The sequence below is a fragment of the Cinclus cinclus genome, chromosome 4, assembly GCF_963662255.1.
Source record: "Cinclus cinclus chromosome 4, bCinCin1.1, whole genome shotgun sequence".
NCBI classification, from domain to species: domain Eukaryota; kingdom Metazoa; phylum Chordata; class Aves; order Passeriformes; family Cinclidae; genus Cinclus; species Cinclus cinclus.
This window is the reverse complement of record NC_085049.1, coordinates 48,032,112-48,052,721: the sequence shown is the minus strand read 5'-3', so window position 1 is coordinate 48,052,721 and position 20,610 is coordinate 48,032,112. Positions and strand designations below refer to the sequence as shown.

General features: G+C 42.0%; 1 protein-coding gene across 1 annotated transcript; it reads left to right on the top strand.

The window, feature by feature from the left end:
• The first annotated feature begins 3,476 nt into the window (after positions 1-3,476).
• On the top strand, positions 3,477-20,253 carry E2F7 (E2F transcription factor 7). Its single transcript, XM_062491221.1, has 12 exons — positions 3,477-3,548; positions 6,046-6,321; positions 8,295-8,463; positions 10,860-11,141; positions 11,793-11,951; positions 12,985-13,122; positions 13,956-14,150; positions 14,803-14,887; positions 15,484-16,003; positions 16,861-17,122; positions 18,343-18,764; positions 20,009-20,253. Exons 2-12 carry the CDS (start codon positions 6,070-6,072, stop codon positions 20,183-20,185), a joined length of 2,661 nt encoding a protein of 886 aa, XP_062347205.1. The 5' UTR covers positions 3,477-3,548; positions 6,046-6,069; the 3' UTR covers positions 20,186-20,253.
• The last annotated feature ends 357 nt before the right edge of the window (positions 20,254-20,610 follow it).

The following is a 20,610-nucleotide window of genomic DNA, read 5'->3' as shown; positions in this document are numbered from 1 at the left end:
CATGTACCATTCATTCAAAATCATAAATAATCAGATAGAGGGGCTCAGTCCTATAAAAAAATTCTATAACAAAATCATTCAAGAGCAGGTACTTGTGTTTAAATTTAGTCATCAGTTTGTTAACTTATTCTTGACAGTTGTAGTAGATTATTTGTTCATAACAAAATAAATATAAAATCATCTTGGAAAATATTAATATATATGATGGCTGCAACAATTAATGTTATCTGACAATCAGAAACCTTCTTTCAGCTGCTATAGCCAAGCAAGGAAATGCAGTGTCATAGTTTTGTTCTGATTTACTCGTAACTTGTTTACCAGTTAAAATTTGCATTTCACTATTAGAGATTTGGTTTTTTGTTTATTTCACTGAACAAACAATTTGCTTATTAAATGCACTACAACACTGTGTATTCATCTTATGGAAAAGATTAGCATTACTTAACAAATATGTTTCTATAGAAAAACATAAAAAATAGAAAAGTACATTTTTATGTTATATATGTTCATCACATTGTGTAACATTTTAATGTGTTAATCCTGAACATTCTTCTTTCCATATTACTGAGGAATCACGGTACAGAGGAATCTAAATCACTGTCAGTACCTCCCATGGAAAGCACTTCTCCAGCCTAAATAAAAATTATTTCCTCAGACTAAACCAGCACCCAGTGTCCCTTCACACCCGCTGCAGCTCCCACGCCTGCCCGCCTGGTGCTACATTTCATTTCTCCCACCTTAGTCTATATATGTGACTCACAGACACCCCTCACTCTACTCAGTGCCAAAGTGGGGTCTAGCATCTCCCTTAAGCACAGGTGTGATGCCTCTCTCCCTCCAACTCTGCTTTTCTGCTTCTCGTCCTCATGTTGAGCTCCACACCTTCTGGGGCTGAATTTAACCCAGCAGATTTCAGCCAGGGCCCTTCAAGCAGTACCCAGCTTGCTGCCAGGAATACTGTCTGTGCAAAATGACAGCAACATTAAATGAAAGTGTCAAACTTGATTCAAATTAGTGCTCCCTTGACGACTTGGAGAGAACTTTAATAGTAATTCATTTATATTCAGAAGCATCCTTAACTTGTAAGAAGTCACAAGTCTTGAATGTCAAATAAGGCCCCAGGTCCATTACAGTAGCAAAATGATGGTATTATAAATCAAAAACATCCCAAGTGGAAAGTGCCCCATTGCCTACACAGCCCATAATGATGTTGACAGATATTTAGACTTTGGCCTCCCAAGTGTCTTGCCAACTTACAGACATTCTGATTAATGGCTTATAAATGACCAGAATTCTAAGGCCAGAAGCAATCACTACAATGATCAAATGGACTTCTACATGCACATGCCATTTCAGCAAGTGACTCAAATACTGAAGTTCCTAACCACCATTAAGGTCTTAACAAGAAAGTCTCTGTGCTAGAGCTACAAATACAGTTAGACCTATTAAACTTTCACAACATGTAATAGCTTACAGTAGATGTTATTAATTGGCAGTGGACACACAAATACCTGTGACTGATCTAAGATAAAGGTCTGAGAATGTACATTTCTGTGTCACTTTAGTTCATGTAGATGACTAAAAGGGACAGATGACAATTTCCTGTCACTGGGGCTGCAGGGTCTCAGCTGCTACACTCTCTTCTCAGCTTCTTTCCTTTGGTCTAGAAATCATGCCTGGGCTTGTCAGTCTGTGACATTCTACTTGCATTTTCCATGACTCTGCATTTCTTATAATTCTCATGAGTCTGTTTTCAGAGCTCCTGTGAGTGAGAGCAGCAGTAATAGCTCACTCCTTAGAAATGTTTCTCTCTACATATCTACAAATATGTAATGAAAGACACACTTTGCAGTTATGGAATTAATGTTCCTCTTAAAAATAGGAAGATTTAAAAAGCATTAAGAGCTTTCTTGAATAGGGCCGTTTTTTTTTTTTAACAAAAAGAGGTTCTCTGAGAGTTGATATTTCATTCTCTTCAGCAAAGTGTGGTGTACTGGAACTTGCTGAAAAGAAAAAAATCAGAGTATTTTAAAAATGAATAAGTTATAATTAATGCAAGAAAAAATATCTACCTGTTTTCTACACTCTTATTGGAAAGAAATTTTTTCTAATCCTCAAAACTTAACTAAGCAAATATTTTTATAAATTATCAGAACTGTGCCTTGGATTTTTTCTTCTGTGATAACTCGTTACTAGCTCATGAGCTATTTCAGAGGGAAGTCCTCCCACAACAAAACAAGGCAGGAATAATGCACCAGCATGTCCACTGTTAACAGAACCAAAACAAAAAAAAAACAAAACAAAAAACCAAACATACAAAAAAAAAACCAAAAAAACCCCAAACAAATCAAAAAAGCCTTAAATGCAGGGGAAAAAAATCTTAAATACACTTCAAACACACACATTTAATTACACTGCACAGAGCAAATTTCTCCAGAAAGGATCTCAAGCTTAGAGCAACTGCTTCCATGACTGAAGCATTCTGGCTTTTTTTTTTTTTTTTTGCAACATTGTATCGCTGCAGTCTCAACAGGTACAACTATAATCTCATCACCGCACCGCTCCACAGGCTGCCGAGATTCGGTTTGTTAGCTTTGGACAAGGTTGCCTTCCAGTTCTTCCTTTATCTCGGTATGTGATGAGGTACCGAAGGAGGGAAAACCACAGAGCGGAGGCTCAGGGAAAAGCGAGAAGTGCAGGCTGCTCCCCATGGCGCCTGCTCGCTCTACCTTTCCGGCAGCAGACTCGCTTCAGGGCACGAGGCAGAGGATGACACGGCTGGCCGAGCTGCCCGGGGCTGCTGAGCCGCTCGACCCACGCCCCGGGCGGCGCTGCCCCGGCGCGGACACCGCGGCGGCGTTTCCTACGAGCGGGTGGCCGGGCGACCGAGGCGGCGCCCGCCTCCCGCTGACTCAGCCCTTCCTCCCGCTCCCAGGTTTAAGGAGGGCGGCGGCGGCGGCGGCGGCTCCGGGGAAGAGGCCGGCGGCTCTCCCGGCGCAGGCACCGCCGGCCCTTTCCCGCCCGGCGCGGCGGCGGCGGCGGGAAGGGCGCGCGAGGGGGAGGGCGGGCAGCGCCAAGAAAAGGAGCGAAACGGCTCCGCGCGGGCGGGAGCCCCGTCCCGCGCGCCCGATGCCGCGCGCCGCCTGCCCGCGCGCTGATTGGCCGGCGGCGCGGCCGGGGCTCCCCGGCGGCCGCGCCTGATTGGCCGGATTGTAAAGCGATGTCTGAGGGCGCCTGGCGGGAGCGGCAGAGCCGCGCGCCCCCCGCGCGCCCCGGCCCCGGCCGAGGTGAGGGCGCGGAGCCCGCCGAGCCTCCCGCCCCCTCCCTTCCCTCCGTCCTTCTCCCTCCATCCCTGCCTCCCTCCCCGGGAACGCAGCCCCGAGCTAGCCGCGCTCCCCGCGCGTCCCTCCGGGGACGGGAGCGGCTCCTCTTAAGAGCCGGGCTAAAGGCGCCTTCTCGCTTTGCAGACGGAGGTGAGCGTCCTGGCGCTGCGGGACCTGGCGAGCGCCCGGCCCGGGCGGCGGGGCCGCGCCGAGGCGGCCCAGAAGGTGAGCGGGAGGGCCGGAGGGGGATCCGGTCGTAGCCCCGGGTCGGTGCGGGGAGGAGAGGAGGGGAGGGTGCCGAGAGCGGTGGGCGCCGCGGAGCCCCAGCCCCGCAAGTGCGGGGCCGCCACCCGGGGGGCTTGGAAGGGCGTCGGGCTCACGGTCGTGCTTCTGTGGCTGCCGTGGGCAGCGTTTGAGGTGCTGCCCGTGGGACCTGCTCTGCCCTGTTGGTCTGTATAGTAGCGTCTTACCTGTGAGCGCTCGGAGCACTGGAATGTCCCGCGCTACCGTTAAGATAAAGGGATAATCCAGTGTAAGAAGCCTGAGTCATGCCACCCTTGTCCGTAAGCGAAGTGATTGCAGTCTAGTACTACACACCGGAAAACACTGCTTAGCTTCCACCTGAGTAAAACTCACGCAGTAATCTCAAGTATCCCAATGACTACCATGTGGTAAGGTGAAGAGGGCTCTTGTAGAGAGATACTCATGGTTCTAAAGGTAAGCACAACCAGGCCTGACCTGTCACAGCAATAGTGTAGTTCTGTTATTGAGCAGTAGTTTGAGCATGCTGATGGACACATCCACTGGGCTTGCCTTCTGGTCATTTGAGTGGTGTTCTCCAGTCTAGAGGCTAAGTAGGGCTACTCAGCAAGGAGCAAGCTCATTGTTTCCCTACTGCCTCACCAGCCAGGAGACCATATGTAGCCTCAGGCATAACCTTGCTTTGTAATGTCTCCTAAACTAGGTGCAATTCATGACCTGTTGTCCATATTCAGTCTGAGTCCTCCAAAATTCACACACTCCTTTTCAGATTCTGCTCCTATTATATCAGAGATTTGCTTCAGTTACTGCTTACATACTAAGTTCATCAAGCTGGCCTTTCCTGTCCTCTGTCTAATGCTTCTACCAAGTGCCCTTGCTGTTTTGTGCAATACAGGTAGGACTTCAGAGTGTTTCAGCTACTAAAAAAAAAAAAAAAGGAGAGAGGGTGAAAGTGTCTCTTACCTTAGTAGGTAATTATGGTACTAGAAAATAAAGATCTGATAGTAGGAAATAAAGATTTGAAAGGGTATAGTCATGTGCTTTTCAGGTAGAGCCGCTACTTATTTCATTGTGGTATTTACACAAACATGATGAGCTGAAACAGCAGGATGCTTCAGCTGCCCTCACTGCAGTTCCATTACCACCAGCCATAATGAACATGAACTTTAGGTGAAGATAGACTTTCTGCATTACTTAAGGGTTGATTTGCTGCCAAACGTGAAATTGCAAGAAAATATTTAGTGCCAGCATTTTATGAATATATATTCCAAGAAGTACCACGGCCTTTAAAGTGACCCCTATTTATCACAGTGTAGCAAGTTACAACTGGCTGACTGTTGGTTGTAAAAAAAGAGATGTATTTAGTACATCCTTTTGGGTAATTCATAGGTGAATGTATGCAGAAGACTTCTTCATCAGTGCCCAGAGCACAATGCTTTTGATGTGCCAAATTTGTTTCCAGTCTGAATGCTACAAAACTTCTCCTAGTAGAAGCCAGTTTCAGTTGTTACTAGAACTTTTTTCTGCTTTCTAGCTAGACTGTGCATATTAGGATGACCTTTAGAATCACCTATTTAAATATATTTCAGCTACAGAATAGTTAGATTACTCCAAGTGAAAGGCAAAACTTTAAGTTCTTGCAGTAATCCAATATAAATTAAAAATTTATTTCAGGCTTTTATTCAGTTTCTGATTTGGATTTTTTGCAGCACAAAATTAAATACATTATATTGAGGATATCAGTAATGCTTCCTTCAGTTAGTCCCTTGAAGTGAATTCATCTGCAGTGATGATTCTTGCAGTAAGAGAAAGGTTTCCATAGACAAAATATGAAAAAAGTTTGATGGCAGCTAGGGACTGGAAGGAGATGAGCTTCATTCAGGAAATGACAAAATCAGCTGATGAATTAGACTTTTCCTCCTCTCACCTCTTAGCTGAAGTCAAGGAACACTTATGGAGATTTTCTTGGTTGCTTTGAGCAGCAGACAGTGCAGATGCAAAACTTGCCTTGCATGAGGTTACATCCTATTTAATTTGACAATTTGTGAGTTTGATCTGCATCCCCACCATGGCTTTTAACCTGAGACCTTTCAAACAGAGCTCTGCTTTCTTGCTAAGTGACCAGTGCATGATTTCAGTTTCTCTGTGATTTGGTGACTTATGTTTGTGGGCAATGCTGTCTTGTAATAACAGTCAGAGCTTAAAAGCCTAACAGGCCACAGGTTGTATTGGTTGACCTCAGGTTCTGTATTTCAAGGCAGTATCTCAAATACACTTCCTCCAGTATAGCAGAGTGTAGAATATTTTAACATTCCCAACAAAGGCAGAAGAACTGTGCTAAATTTAGCTATGAGTGCCAAGGCACAAGTCAGTCAAATTACCTTTGTAAGAATCATGAAATTGATTGATGGAATGTTTGTTTTTTTTTTCTCTTGTGTCTAAAGAACTTTGTTTTTCATAGGAAAATATATTTGATCGATCCAGGATGGCCCCAAAGACTCCCATTAAGAATGAACCAATTGATTTATCGAAGCAAAAAGGCTGCACACCAGAAAGAAATCCAATTACACCTGTTAAGATCACTGACAGACCTCAGCCTGATCCTTGGACTCCTACTGCAAACCTGAAGATTCTTGTTAGTGCTGCTAGTCCTGACATGAGGGACAGGGAAAAGAAGAAAGAGCTCTTCAGACCCATAGAAAACAGTGAGCAGAGTGACACACCTGATTCATTACAGGTGAGACTCAGAACATGATAACCTTGTATTCAGTTAGGATTCAGACCTTCCTTAAGTTGCTCCTCAGTTTTCTTCTAACTGGTTCTTTGCTCCCTGTGGAGCGATGCAGAATTGTGAGACCCCCAAGGATAGTTACCTGCACAGTACTTGCTGAGCAGTAGGACTTCAAAAGTAACTGGCTTACTAGTAATTGACCTGTGAGATCCCCTCAAGAGCCTGAATAGTTCTTAAAAGGACAGTGAAGGAAGTAGATCTTAAATGTTTAATTTTCCCAACTGAAGTACTTTTGAACCACATTAGAAAGAAAATTGCCAGATCTGTTTTAAACAAGCATCCTTTTCAAAAAGAAATTTGACAATGAGAGAACACACTTTCCAAATCTTAGACCTCTTTCTGCAACTGTCCTGTGAAGTGGTCCACTGAAACTTTTTTTTGCCACTTTCCACCCCAGCCCCCAAACTAGTGGTCAGAACGCAAGATCAAGCTTTAAGATTTCTAATTCACAACACTCGGGCAATGCAGGGTTTGACCCCTGTCCTCACTTTTGGTCTGTCCCTGGAGAGAATGACATCAGATTGTAGTAAGCATCATTATGGTTTTCTTCCTTCATGCTTTTTTTTTTGTTTGTTTGTTTTTTGTTGGTTTTTTGTTGTTATTCCAACCACTGCTTTTCCTCTCCTGATTTGTTTCTTGTAGGATATCCTTCCCTGGTGATTTCAGCAACAGGGCAATAGTTCTGGGTCCTTCTACTGAGAAGCATCATTTCATAGGTACAAATCACTCTAGAAGTGTAGTTTTGACAGCAACTGCAGTAGCAACAGTAGTGTAGAAAATTCTGCAGTTTTCATAGACATAAGAAAGCAAACAGTTCTTTAAAGATCATTCCTAACATAGTGTCCCTAGGTAAAAAATACCTATGTGTTGATATTTAAGTTTAGTTCATTACCACTCCAAGCCTGCTAATATCACACAACATTTTGGGGGTGGCTATTACAAAGAATTCAAATACTTTTCTAGTTAATAAAACTCCCATTTAATAATTTTCTCTACTTAGAAAGATGACATTCAAAAAAGTAGAATTTTAGGGCAAGAATACTGCTATTTCCATACCATGTAAAACTCAGTTCCATCAGAGGACCAGCTTGCCACAAGGTTACTTAGTTACAACTAGCAAAGGAGGGCTTATGATCCCATAACCACGGAAACGTAGGTTTCAACTGCTACCACCACCTTCAGCTTTTCTTTGCCAGAGGGCAAGACTTCCTTTTTATAACATGGAAAAAAACCCCGGCGTTACCAGTGCAAAATAATCCTCAATCATTCTTGTTTTGTGATAAATAAACATGTCTCTTCCTACATTCTTGCCCCCATGGTTTTGCTGGTTTCGATTTTTTCCCTCTGCAGAGTCAGAAAGACCACATTCAGGCCATCTTACAGAACTACTTAAGCTAACATCTTGACTAAGTTTAAGGTTCAAAGACTGACTAGAACCTTTTATAGTTTCTGAGCAAAGTACCCCCACCCCTTCCCCAGTCACCAGTTTCATTAAGTGATAGAGTCACTGCAAAAGTCAGTGGGAAAAAAAGGTATTGCAGGAACTTCTTGATTGCTTCTGTATCTCCTGGTTTATTAGATCCAGAAGTGTCTGAGAGCGTATTCTTCCTTCATTCCAAAAGAAATAATCTTATCATCTGCTAGTCTTGGGTGTTGATCTTACTGATTTTTCTCCTTATACATGAACACTATTTCATGATTGCACAGATAAGACTTTTCCTGTAGGTATCTTGTGTGATGAAATAAGAAGAGCTTGCAGTTGTGTTATCCAATTGCTCTGTGCTTTCAAGAAATCCATGTTGGGTTTTTTTTTGATTAGAAAATCTAATCTTAAACACTGGTAACATCTGAAATGCCTCATTTGACTGTCTTGCTTTTAAAAGCTCTGCACTAAAGGGTTAACATTTATTTTTTAACAGTATGATATAGTAGATGACAGCACGGTTGATGAATTTGAAAAGCAGAGGCCCAGCAGAAAACAGAAAAGCTTAGGACTCTTGTGCCAAAAGTTTCTAGCTCGCTATCCAAATTATCCATTGTCAACAGAGAAAACTACCATTTCTTTGGATGAAGTGGCTTCAATTCTTGGTATGTATACCTGCGAAATGGGGTAACTGATCACCTGGGGTAACCTAACAGGTGGGCCTTCCAAAGGTCATATTCTAACAGACTACATTCAAGATCTGCCTTTCCCGGGATCTGGATGCTCTTCTAATCATACTAATCAAGAGTTGGAAATGCCTAATATTCTTCAGTGACTTTGCTGTTTGTTAGCACTACTATTTTGAAATGAAATCTGCTTTCTGACTTTCTGCACTTTTTGCTAGACAGATCTTACCTCCAGCTGTTTACCAACTCTGTTGCTTTCTTAAATATTCAAATGGTTGAGCACTGCAGGAGTTAAGACTTAAACCCTCTGAAGGAGGACTTGAAGACAAATAATTTTGTCTAAATGGAACGTTTGGGAAGATTATTGCAAACCAATATGTGTAGGAGATCAGTTGTGTTTACTCCCTGACTTCTAACATGTTTGACATCATATCTTCTGAGATCTCATGGTTCATCAAGAACCTTAGCTTTGAATATCACCTTGTGATGGGAAGCTACTGGGAGATTGCAAGAGTACCATGAGAAGATGTCTTGTATTGAGGTGGCAAGAAGGTTTTGATTAGCCCGTTTGCTGTTTCTGCTGTTAAGTTTGGTTTTAGTTAAAAGATCAATGAAATATCTGCAAGAAGTAATAAAACTTGGGAGGGAGGACTCAGCCAGGATGCATTATTAACAAAAATATCTGAGTCCTTGGAGAGGTTGTTTCTTAGCTAGGAAGGGCTTAATAAAATTGGACTTGAACTAAATGAATCTACATTTAAAACTAAAAGAACAGATGTAGCAAAAATGAAATTTGTCTATTTTGGGAAGAAAAGGAATAGAAGAATGATGTCTTCTGTGAGTCTGTTAAGAAATACCCATTTATTTGCCTTGATAGAGTGAATTAAAAATAGGATAGACTACAGATTAGGTAAATAGATAAATTACTTTTAAAATTAATTGTTCCTTTAGATTCTGCAGCTGCTCCTTTGTGTTTACGTGAGATGCTCATGCTTCAGCCTTGTACAGCTGAACTTGAATAGTGCTTTATTCTGTATTGGGAGTGGTGTTACCTTGCTTTCCTAATAACAGAAGTTTTCTTCTAAAATTTATTGTTGGAAATTTTACCTCCTGGAAAAGGGAAGGTTTTGGTTGTCTTTCTCCCTTTGGTTTTCCCTTCCTTGCTTGTATCGACTTGCTTCCATCGACTTGCTTCCGTGACCACAAAATTATTCCCTGTTGATGTTGCTGCTCTCTGTGTAAGAAATTACATCTGTGATACAGCTTTTGCTGCAAATGTATATTGCTTTCTTCACCTGCAAAAGACCACAAAAGGGGGCTGTACTGTTGGTGCCTGAACAGACACCAGAGTATGTGTAGCACTCTTGTTTTTCTGAATTATGTTTCTCTCCAAATTCTTCACATACTTGGGAATGCTCATGAGTTGTTTCACCCAGTATGTGTTTGAGGCTGGTAAGTATTATCCCTATTCTTCAGATGGGTAAACAGGTATATTGCAGCCTTGCCTCCCACCTTTTAACCTAACTATCATTTGTTCTGCTCAGCTGATGTTAACTGTTAGAAGATTTTTGGTGCAGATGCTGCCACCAGCATATAGTACATTGTGTTGCACATAACATCTGTGCTTAAAACAGCACTGGACACAAGCTTTTAGGACAGGGAGCATGCCACCAACCTGTTCATATTCGGTCCCCAGCATTGCTCACATCAGTCAGGCTGAGCTCAAGTTGGACATATTTCATAGATTTCCCAGTGGTGTAGACCCAACCAGCACTGATGATAAATTTCTGTTGTGTTTGGGAACAGTAGGTCTCATTCTACACCACTCTGCATCTTGTGAAACATTTGATATCCCTTTACTTGGTACTTGTGTAGCAAGTAAAATTAATTGTCACTGTGAATGCAAGTGGAGGACTGTGCTCCCTCTGGTTCCTGTATGAGGGGCTTTTGTCTCTATGCTGTGGCACACTCTTTTCTGCCCCCTGTTACACACAGGCTTTTGTACAGGTGATGTGTCTGAGTGTTAAAGCTCTCTGTAAGGAAGGGCCAAAGTGCTCTGAAGATCCTGGGGCAGTTTGGGTAGGTCTGAGTGAATGGGTCTGGCAGACTGCAGTCAGTTCTAAACACAGTGTAGGTGCTTTAAGCTGAAGCCATGGCTGGGCTGGATGTTAAGAAAATGAACAAAGCAGCATACCATGAATCTGGTCACACATAAGTCAGATTTTCAGTGTGCAAATATAGATGTATTTAATAGAATGTGTCCACATGAACATTGAAAATGTCTATTAGAGAGCAACCTCTTCTCTCCTTGCTTGTGCTGAACTAAGATGAGCACCTGTGTCTTTTTTGTCTGTTCTTCCCCACTTCCCAAACAGGAGTTGAGCGGAGACGAATTTACGATATCGTGAATGTCCTGGAGTCATTGCGGTTGGTCAGCCGTGTGGCCAAGAACCAGTATTGCTGGCATGGCCGCCACAACCTCAGCCAAACTCTGAAAATGCTTCAGCATGCAGGAGAGCTGCAGTATGGAGAGTTAATGACCTCCCAGCACAAGGAGCAGGACTTGGATTACAAATTTGGAGAACGGAAAAAGGCAATCATTCCAGAGTCTCAAGACAGACCATTACTGGACTTTTCAGAACCAGATTGCATCTCTGGTAAGATGATTAATAAATGTGTGACGATACACAGACACAAGTCTTTTTCTTCAGCTTACTATGTCACTTTCTCCTTGCTTTGCCTTTAAATTAAAGAAAAAGTTATCCTTTGCAAAAAGGTGCTGAATTCACCATGGAAGGTACAGAATTCTTCCTTCTATTCTGTCCCTAACATAGGTCTCAAGACAGATTTTTTCTTTGTCCTGCAGACTGGCAGGAAGTTCTGCTGGACAATTCAGTTCTTTCCCCACCTGTATCTGACAGTAAATGCTTTATCCTGACAGAAAGCACCATCTTCATTTGTCCACTCTTTGCATGCTGCCCATAAATGCATAATGGTTTTAAGTTACGAAGTCCATTAGAGTCACAAAATTACAGTGCACAAAACTGTAACATAACATAGAAACAGCTTTGGAATTTCACTTTCTAAAAGCTATTTTTGCTATTTTTGCAAGTTTGAATTTTTATTGCCCTTTGAAGAGACAGACTCCTCTCTGCATTAACCAGTTATTTGCTGCCTTTGAATAAATTTTTTGCTTTCTGGCAAGGAAATACTTTACTTATTTTGTGTGTGAGAAAAACCTTCTTACTAGTTTTCTGGCTGTGATGGATGTCATATGCTAAGAGGCTTGGGTATTATTTGTAACACAGCATCTGCAAACAGCAGAAAGGACAAGTCATTGCGGATTATGAGCCAAAAGTTTGTCATGCTGTTCCTTGTCTCCAAGACCAAGACAGTCACTCTGGACATCGCAGCAAAGATATTGATAGAAGAAACCCAGGATACAGTGGACCACAGCAAATTTAAAAGTAAGGTGGCTAATGAAAGGCAAATCAATCAGTCAGTGAGTAAAGAAAATGGGGCATGTTTGAACTGACACCAGACAGACACCAGTATGTAACAGCAAAAGCAATTTGTGCATCTCTTCCTGGAATGTGTTCTGGGTTTTTTCATTGCAAATGCATATTTGTGAAAACAGAGCTTGGTGTGGGGAAGAGTCACTTTGACAATTATCTCCCCAGTTCAACTTCAGAAGAAAATTTCTTGTTATTGTTTGACTTTTTTTCTATGCTTAAACCCCGTTTCCTGTACTGCTGTGGATGATGTTTCAGAACTGAAACATGTTGTTTAATTTAATGGAATGAATTTTCTCTCTGCAGAAATATGTTCCTTCTCCTTTTTACCCCAGAACTCTTTTACAGCTGGATGGCAGAGTTTGCTTTCAGTTAGTGAGGATTACTAATTTGCTTGGATAACATGGGAAAACTTATCATTAGAAAATAAATCTTCTGAGATAAAGACTTTTAAGTCTTTAAAGTACTTCTAAAATAAAATACTTGCACTTCATTCTTGAAATTCTACCGTAAATATAAGAAGAAATGTGAGAAGTTCAGCTGGAAAATATGTGGGTATCATAGTCAGCTCAAAGATGTTATTTACTCAGATTTTTCTGAGTGTTGTATTTTTAGAAATGATAAATATGTGTCCTCTTGTGATCATCTGTGCACTCCTGTGCCTCTTTCCCCAGTTTCTCTTTACCCATGTGGAGGTAGTTGCCTTTTCTGGGCAAGTTGATGATGTAATCACTCCCTAACCTATATCCATCAAAATGAGGAAGATGAGTTTAAACCTGAGCAGCTAAGCTATGAAGTAGCAGTGACAATCAGGTGGCAGTTGGCATGGCAGGCTTCATGGGAGGTGGCCAAAGTCTATCCCAATTTGATTTTGCCCACCTCATCTATGAAAGCTGTGGTGATAGTCTGGAATGAAGTTAGCACATAAATATGTCCTATATGCATTGCAAATTTGACTCTCTTATCTATTCCTGCCCTCTCTTGTTAGCTAAGGTACGAAGACTGTATGATATTGCCAACGTTCTCACCAGCCTAGGCTTGATCAAGAAAGTCCATGTCACAGAGGAACGAGGACGCAAACCAGCTTTCAAGTGGATTGGGCCTGTGGAATTCCCTGAAAATACTGGTAACTTGTGTAGCTTGCATTTATTTTCTTTTTTGCTTTTACAGTCCCTTCCCAAGTGATAAAATGTTGCTTTCTGTGTGTAAGGAATGGCTCAGCATTCAGTGGGTACCCTGTGATTATTAATTGCTGCCAGCTCAACATTTGCCCTGTTTAGACTTCGTGCCCAAGATCTGGGTCTGTGGAGGAATGTTGAAGGATACTGTGTCTTGTAGGTAATTTTACACTGACTTAGATAACTCTATGCGTAACTGCATGAATTGTAGAGCAATACCAGGATAGCACAGATGTCTTCACATCTGGTTCCACAGATACTGTGGGCTGCAAAATTTTGGGAATTCTGTAATAATTATACAATGAATTATTTGTTTTGTAAGAGGGCGTAACAAGGTAGAGCAGGACTGTTTCTTCATATGTCCCTTTTTACAAAAAGCTTTGTCTGGTAAGAACAAGGTGGTGGGATAGAGCATCTCTGTAAGCTGATGTTCCTTGGGTAGAAGCCAAAGCAAAGGGAAGGCCTTTGGCTTTGATATTTGCATCAGGATAGTACCAGGAACAAGTAAAAGTGAAGGATAATGCAAATACTACCTTAGTTCCCCTTCTTCTCCCGGCTAGCACATTAGAATGCAGCTGCTGCTGTAGCTATGGAATGGATAGGAAGGAAGCCCTTACCTCGTCTACTGGTGCTTACTGAGTTCTAAGTTTATTTCAGTGTGAGGTTTGAGATAATATAGAGGTTACCTCTTCCCTTAACACCAAGTTTGGTAATATGGCAGAAGCCTAAATGACAAGCTGTGTTGCCTGAAGGACTGTTGTACAAAATTATGTCCCTACAGATGAGCTGAGGGGGCATAGCCCAACATCAGATCCTCTGCCAGAGACACGGAGAGGAGCCTGTGCCCGGTACCGGACCAGTGCCACTGCAAAGCAGAGGTTTACACGTCACGCTTCTTTTAACAGTGCACAGCCTTATGTAGCAACCAGAAGGAAGGTCAGTTCTGAGCCTAACAGCCCACATCAAGAGAGGAAAGGTAACTACTAATGAAACATGTTCTTTTCTATTCCACTGGATGTCTCCAAATGAGGGCATGCACCAATTTAAGGCACTTGATTGGGTGAATCACCATCATTAAATATGTGAATTACTCTTGGGAGGTACCTACATTTCTACTGTGTATGTGATAATGAAATGTCTGGTTTAGAGACTCCCAGTTAAATGCCTAAAGTTACATTAGGTCGATCTGGGCCATGCTGCAATTGAATCTGCAGTTTATTTTCTGCAGGTTGACATTTCTGTCCTGTTCTAACTGCAACTGTACTACAGTTTCTAATGTGAAAACTTGATTAAGAAAAATTCTTTAGCCACAAAATGCTTGCTTTATTTTACGGTTTCTAATGTAGTGAAATTTACTGTAACAATCTCATAGATAGTTGTTTAAAAAGATAACACAGTTACAGGGCTTTTCACAGTTTCCTCTTACAGGAAATGATGATGTTAAACAGGTCTCCAGTGGGACTGAAAGTTCTGAGTGTCTTGCAGGTTCTGATGACTCTAGGTGATTAGTGGATGTTATAAAAATATGTCAGGACTGAAAAATTATAGCAATTATTTTATACAGCCAGTATCAAAATATGCTTGGTAAACCTATCTGTGATTTATTGAATGCCTATTTATTCTTTCAGACTGTACTGTGAATTCAGATGAAAATTGTTCCAAAATGATAAATCTAGCAGCTGTCTGCAGGCAGAAAATAGAGGAAGATACTGGGTAGGTTGGTCTTAACTCTTGTCCCGTTGCATCTTTATGCTTGTCATGTTTAGTTTAAGGATAGATTCCATTGATGAGACTGAGATTTTAAAAATTCCATATAGTCTCGTTATTACAATTTTAATACTGATAGTTGTCAGCATAGCTTTTTTTAAGGATAATTTTACACCCATCTTTTCTTGTATTAATGTTGGTGTTTTGCTTCAGTAGTTTTTTCTGAGATACCTGCTTATATAGGTCATTCCTGGATTCCTTTGACCTATTGTCTGGGTAGGTTGAGCAAATTATGATTCCATGGAAGGCCATCTCTCTCTCTCATATGCTTTCTCTACACCTATTCCAATTTAAATTCATTTGTGAATGATTGACTAGTCATGTGCAACCAAAATGTGAGAACTCTGCTTCCATATAATTAGAAATGATAAAAAGTGACACTTCTTCTAAACTGTGTAGAAATTGTTGTTTGAGGGTGGGATTTTTCCCATATCTATGTCCAAATATGCATCTCTTTGCTTCTAAGGATGAAATAGGGATTTCATTTTGGAATAAATGTTTCTTTTTCTTTTCATTACTGTTTGGGTTTTTTTGTTTTTCAGGAATAAAGCTTGTGACACCGAAAAGATACTAAGTTCAGGAAAGAAGTCCAACCTGACCTTACCTGTCTCCCTTCTTCCAGTTTCTGGGGACTCTGATTTTTGTGTTAACTCTTTGCCTCAGGCAGTTTTCCCTGTGGTTCAGGCCGATGTGCCAAGCTTCTCACTACCAATTGGCATCAGCAGCCAGGCTTCACACCCTTCCCTGCCAGCAGCCTCCAAAACAGAAAATGGAAAACCTACCCTGGTCCCCAACCAACCCTTCCTGTGCTTCCCATCTTCATCCCTTTTTATGTTGTGCGGTGGTCTTCAGGAAAATAACTTGAGTGAGCCCCTACCCACTGCAGGAGACCTGGGAAGCAGGAGTGCAGAAGCTCAGGCTGCCACACCTCCCACTGTCTGCCAAAAACGCAGCTCCCAAAAGTGTTCATCACCTTCTCCACCTGTAGATGATGAAGAGCCAGCTGCTAAAAAGCAGACATTGGAGCACAGTGATCTGCCCCTCTCACTTGTAGTACCCAAGGTAAAGTGAATTTCATTATCACTTAGGCTGTCTCATAGTAAGGAAAGACTTTTGCCTAAGGCAGTGTTTTCAGAAGGGAAAATTCGTACACTGCTCTTGAGAGATAAAAATGCTGCCTCCCACATGTTAATAAACTTGCAAGTGGGATGTGTCAGGAAGTATGAGCATTAACTGGGAGATGTTTTCACACTACCGGGGAAAATGGACTTGGCTTTGCATAGTGATGTGATGCTTAGCTGTTCTTTGGAATTAGTGTCCTAACCATTTTCTTCAGCAAAACAATGGGTCAGAGGGGAAGAAATCAATGTAATTATTACTTCTCATCCTCCCCTGTGAGCTTGGGCTTGCCCAGACAGCAGCAGCTTGCATACTCCACTGAGCTATAGCAAATGTGATTTGTTCTTTCCCCCTGCTCTCCAGCCTCAGTCCCTCTCTCTTAGGCCCAGTGTTGCCCACAGTAGGCTGGTGAGAGAAGGATGATGGTAATAAAGGTGATGCATAGTTATCTCAGAATTCTCTTAAATACTGAAAGTAGGGGTCAGGCTCAAGACTATGTCATATAATCCATTTGAATATTGAATAGAAACCATTTGAAACAAGTGTTTTTTCCTTATCAGTAGAAAAGTAATTCCGGAGGTCAGGAATTTCTTATGTAGTGTATCCAAGTACTGAATATGAACTACAGCAAAAGGCACAGGGCTTAGGCACCACTAATATAGTTCCTCAGATTCTCAATCAAAATGTTCAACTTGATTTGTGCTGCTCCTTTGCACAGATGCATGTAGAAGGTGCATGAGAGGTATTTCACTCTTTTATTTCAGCTTGGACTCTTAATTTCCAAATTTGTTTTTGCTTAGAAACCTTCTGAGTCACCCAAAGCAGAATCTTCCCCAGGAGGAGGCTGTTCAGCTGCTGTACATCTAGAAACGAATTGTCTTGATCTTGCAAGTCCTGCTGCTCCAGAGACAGCAAACAAGGAGTCTACTAAGCCTTTAGAGCAAGGAAAACAATCTCAGAAAAAAGATCCTGATGACCCACCTCCAGGAAATGAGCACATCTCTAAAGAAAATGCCAATCACCATTTCCAGCCACAGTATCTTTATGTTCAACCTACAGCTGGTAAGGACAGCCATGAGATCTAGAGGCACCCAAACCTCTGTGTCTGTTCACTGAGCAAATACTGAGTCCTACAAATAGGTGAATATTTGGCATAAAAATCCCTGACAGCAGTTCCCTGTAGTAGTTTAGTAACTCTGAAATCTCTTGACTCAATGTGAACTGTTGCTCCTCTGAAAAGAGGCATTTTTCTGAGGTTCCCAAACATTAATAGTGTTGAACAATGTGTGGTTTTCTTGACTGAATTATGTGCAGCAAAAGCACACCACTTATCCAGCATTCAAAACTCAAAGGAGCTGGAAGTCTAGATTTGGCAGTAAGTTGGCCTTTATAGAACAGCAGCATCCCATGAGCGTATGAATTTCATCACCTTCAGACTTTGTACTGTCTTGTAACATGCATTATCAGTATAAGACCTGAAACCCAAGCCACTGGGAATGTAGCCAGCCCTGCTTGTATGACAGTGTGGGGATCTGGAGGAAGCACCTGAAAATACTGCAATGGGGTTTCGTGTCCACCATGTTTTGTGCCTGTGTTTGTTTGTGGTGGGTGATTGCTTTGTGGGAACAGGACGTGTAGCATATTTCCATAACTACTGCTTTAGTCTTTGATTCACTTGTGACATGGAGTGGGGTCTGTGGCATTTCACTTAGGCTGGAGATGCTCAGTTTAAAAATGCTGATCCTGGTGTTTTTGAAGGTCGGACATACTGGGAGCCAGAGCAGCTTCTGCTTCAACACAGTAGTTCAGCTGTTCTGAGCAAAATTAATGCCTCTGTTATATCTCCTTGTGAGTGTCTCCCATTTGTTGGTTTGTCTGGGTTTTTTTTCTTCATTAAAAGTAATGTATTTGTTTTCATATAGCAGAGGATGATTCCTGTTAAGAAAAAGAGTTTGTTTTGCCATGATGATGCTTGTAATTGAAGTTAGAAGCAGAAAACAGGAAGGGATGTGGTTGGCACCTCATATGACCAAAGTAAATGGATGCAGGTACAGTGAATAGACAAGTAGAAGGGAAAATGGAGGAAGATAAGGAAAGGGAGCTGGACAGAAGAGTCGGGGATTTGTGACAGTTTTCTTCTTAATTTTTTGTTATTTTTATCATAGTTTACTTCCTAGGCAGACTTTATCATCACACCTTTTTCTTATTCTACATAAAGTTACAGTAGCTTAATTCCCTTTTTCAAGTTTATTAATGTTATGTTTTTTCTCTCTTTGGTTTAGGATTAAGCAGTTTTAATTTCCTGTTCTCTGCAAACCAAGCCTCTGGTGCCATGAGCCTGCCTGCAAACCAGTTGCCTTCTCTAAGCGTACCCTGTGTCATGGTGCCATCAGCAGCCTTGGCTTCCTTCCCTCTCGTCTGTTCTTCATTCACCAGTCCTCTTTCCCCAGTTCCTGACAGCTCCTTCTCAGCTGCTGTCTCCACGAATTTCAGTATGTCTGGCCTGGCATCAACCACCCCCGTGTTCATGAGCACCTCAGCCGTTGTCACCCCCAAGGTCTCACCCGCCCTTTCGGCGGATCCACAGCAGCCAGCTCACCCCGCTCTGCACCTGAGTCCTGTGCTTGCAAGATCTTGCAGTGCTGTTAAGCTGGACTCCCCTGTGTGTATGGGACACCCGGTGACCCTTCTGAAGCTGCAGCAGGTAAGGGGGAAAGGTGAACAGGAGTGGTGATGAATGAGCTGTGCCAGGTGCCTCTGTGTCAGTGCCGAGTTGTTACGCTGAGAGCTGGTGTCTTCCACTTAGCTGGTGTGTGCCATCTTAGGGGTGGCACAGGGTATGGGACACTGCTGAAGTCATAGCCCAGCACAGCACATTTAGTCCTGAACAGTGAAGTGGTTTTGTAACTTAGAGAAATTCTAAAAACCCCCAGCAATCTAAGGTTTTTCCCCCATCTGGCAGTGCCATTGTGTGTTATGCAATGGCTACAGAAAAACATTAGGAGGATAGGAGGATTATGGGTCAGAATTCAGGAGTCAGCTGGCTGCAACGCTTTTTCAGGTAGTAGTGTCCTGGGTTATCCCCTCAGCCCTCTTCTGATCTCTCTTCACTATGTAATGAAAAAGTAATAGCAGCATCAGAGCTGAGTGAGAACAATTATTCTTGTGGGATTGTTGATCTTTTTGTATAAAGATTTTTTTTAAATCTACCATAGAACCAGATTTTTGGTTAAAAAAATCAGAAATTCAAACATGAGGGTGGACTCATTTATCTGAAATACAGTGAGTGACATAAAACAGTCATGCCACACTGTGTTACCTGGGTCTTTGCAACTATTAGCAGTGATATTTTGGTTTTTTGCTTACATTTGTAAATCTGTGATTTGTTTGCCTGTTGTCTAATGCAGTGACAAATAGATTGAACATTTGGAAGTGCTATAAACATTACTTAATGCTTATCAACTTTGAGCTTAGAAAAAGGCTGTAATAAGAGACTGGTTGGCAGCCAATCTAATTACAGATACTAACCTTGGAGGTTACAGTAGAGTGGCACTTAGAAGTGGTCAGGGTTTAGAAGACTAATTTTTGATTTCTCTTGATGATAACAAATAATAAAAGTGAGGAAAACATCATGGAAGAGAAAGAGCCATCTAAGCTAAAGGGCATGATTAGTGTAAGAACAAATGACTATGAACTAATAATTAAAGTATTTAAGTTGGAAATGAGATTAAGGCATTCATTTTTCAGCAGTGATGTACTGGCATCCAGTTCCAGAATGAAAAGCAGGGACAAAGCCCATAGGTTTTCACATGGCACTTCTGAAAGGGTGTGTGACCTCTAGTAGCAGGGTACAGGGATTAATGTCTCCCAGCTATCCTGTTTGCCTGCTTGTGTGTAGGCTTTGAGAGAATCCTGCTGAATCACTTTGGGTTTTTTTTCCACAAATAGCCTTCGTCAGCTCCTCTCACTCCCAAGAATATTCGTCCTGCACATCATGAGGCATTTTTCAAAACTCCTGGAAGTCTTGGAGACCCTGTGGCATGGAAGAAAAATGAAGGCAACCAGACCAGAAATGCCAGCTCTGTGCAGAGGAGACTGGAAATCTCTAGTACCAGCCCTGACTAATTCCGCTCTTTGCAGATTGTCCTCGGACCCTGTATCAATTACAAGAGAACAAGTTCTTACCTGGCAAGAGGAGCACGTTAAGATGTCACCTCTTTTGGCATGCTTCCCCACTATCCATTCACCTACTGGTTCTGTTAGCCATCTTCTTCAAAATCATCCTTGGTACAGAAATCCTTTTACTGAATTGTTCCTTCAGTACTGATTTGAATTCAGATTCTGCGCTTCACACAGCCTTGTGGGCATCAAATTGTAATTGTGATTTTAATTTGGAAAACTTTCTGTGAGGAGATGCAAACGGATTCTTTTGGAGCCCCCAGGGGTTGTTTATTCATGGTTTTAAGTGTCTAGCACTTATCTGGGGTAAGCATTTCATTTGCATATACTCTACTTACCCTGAGTAAATCTGTGGTGAAAATGATAAACTT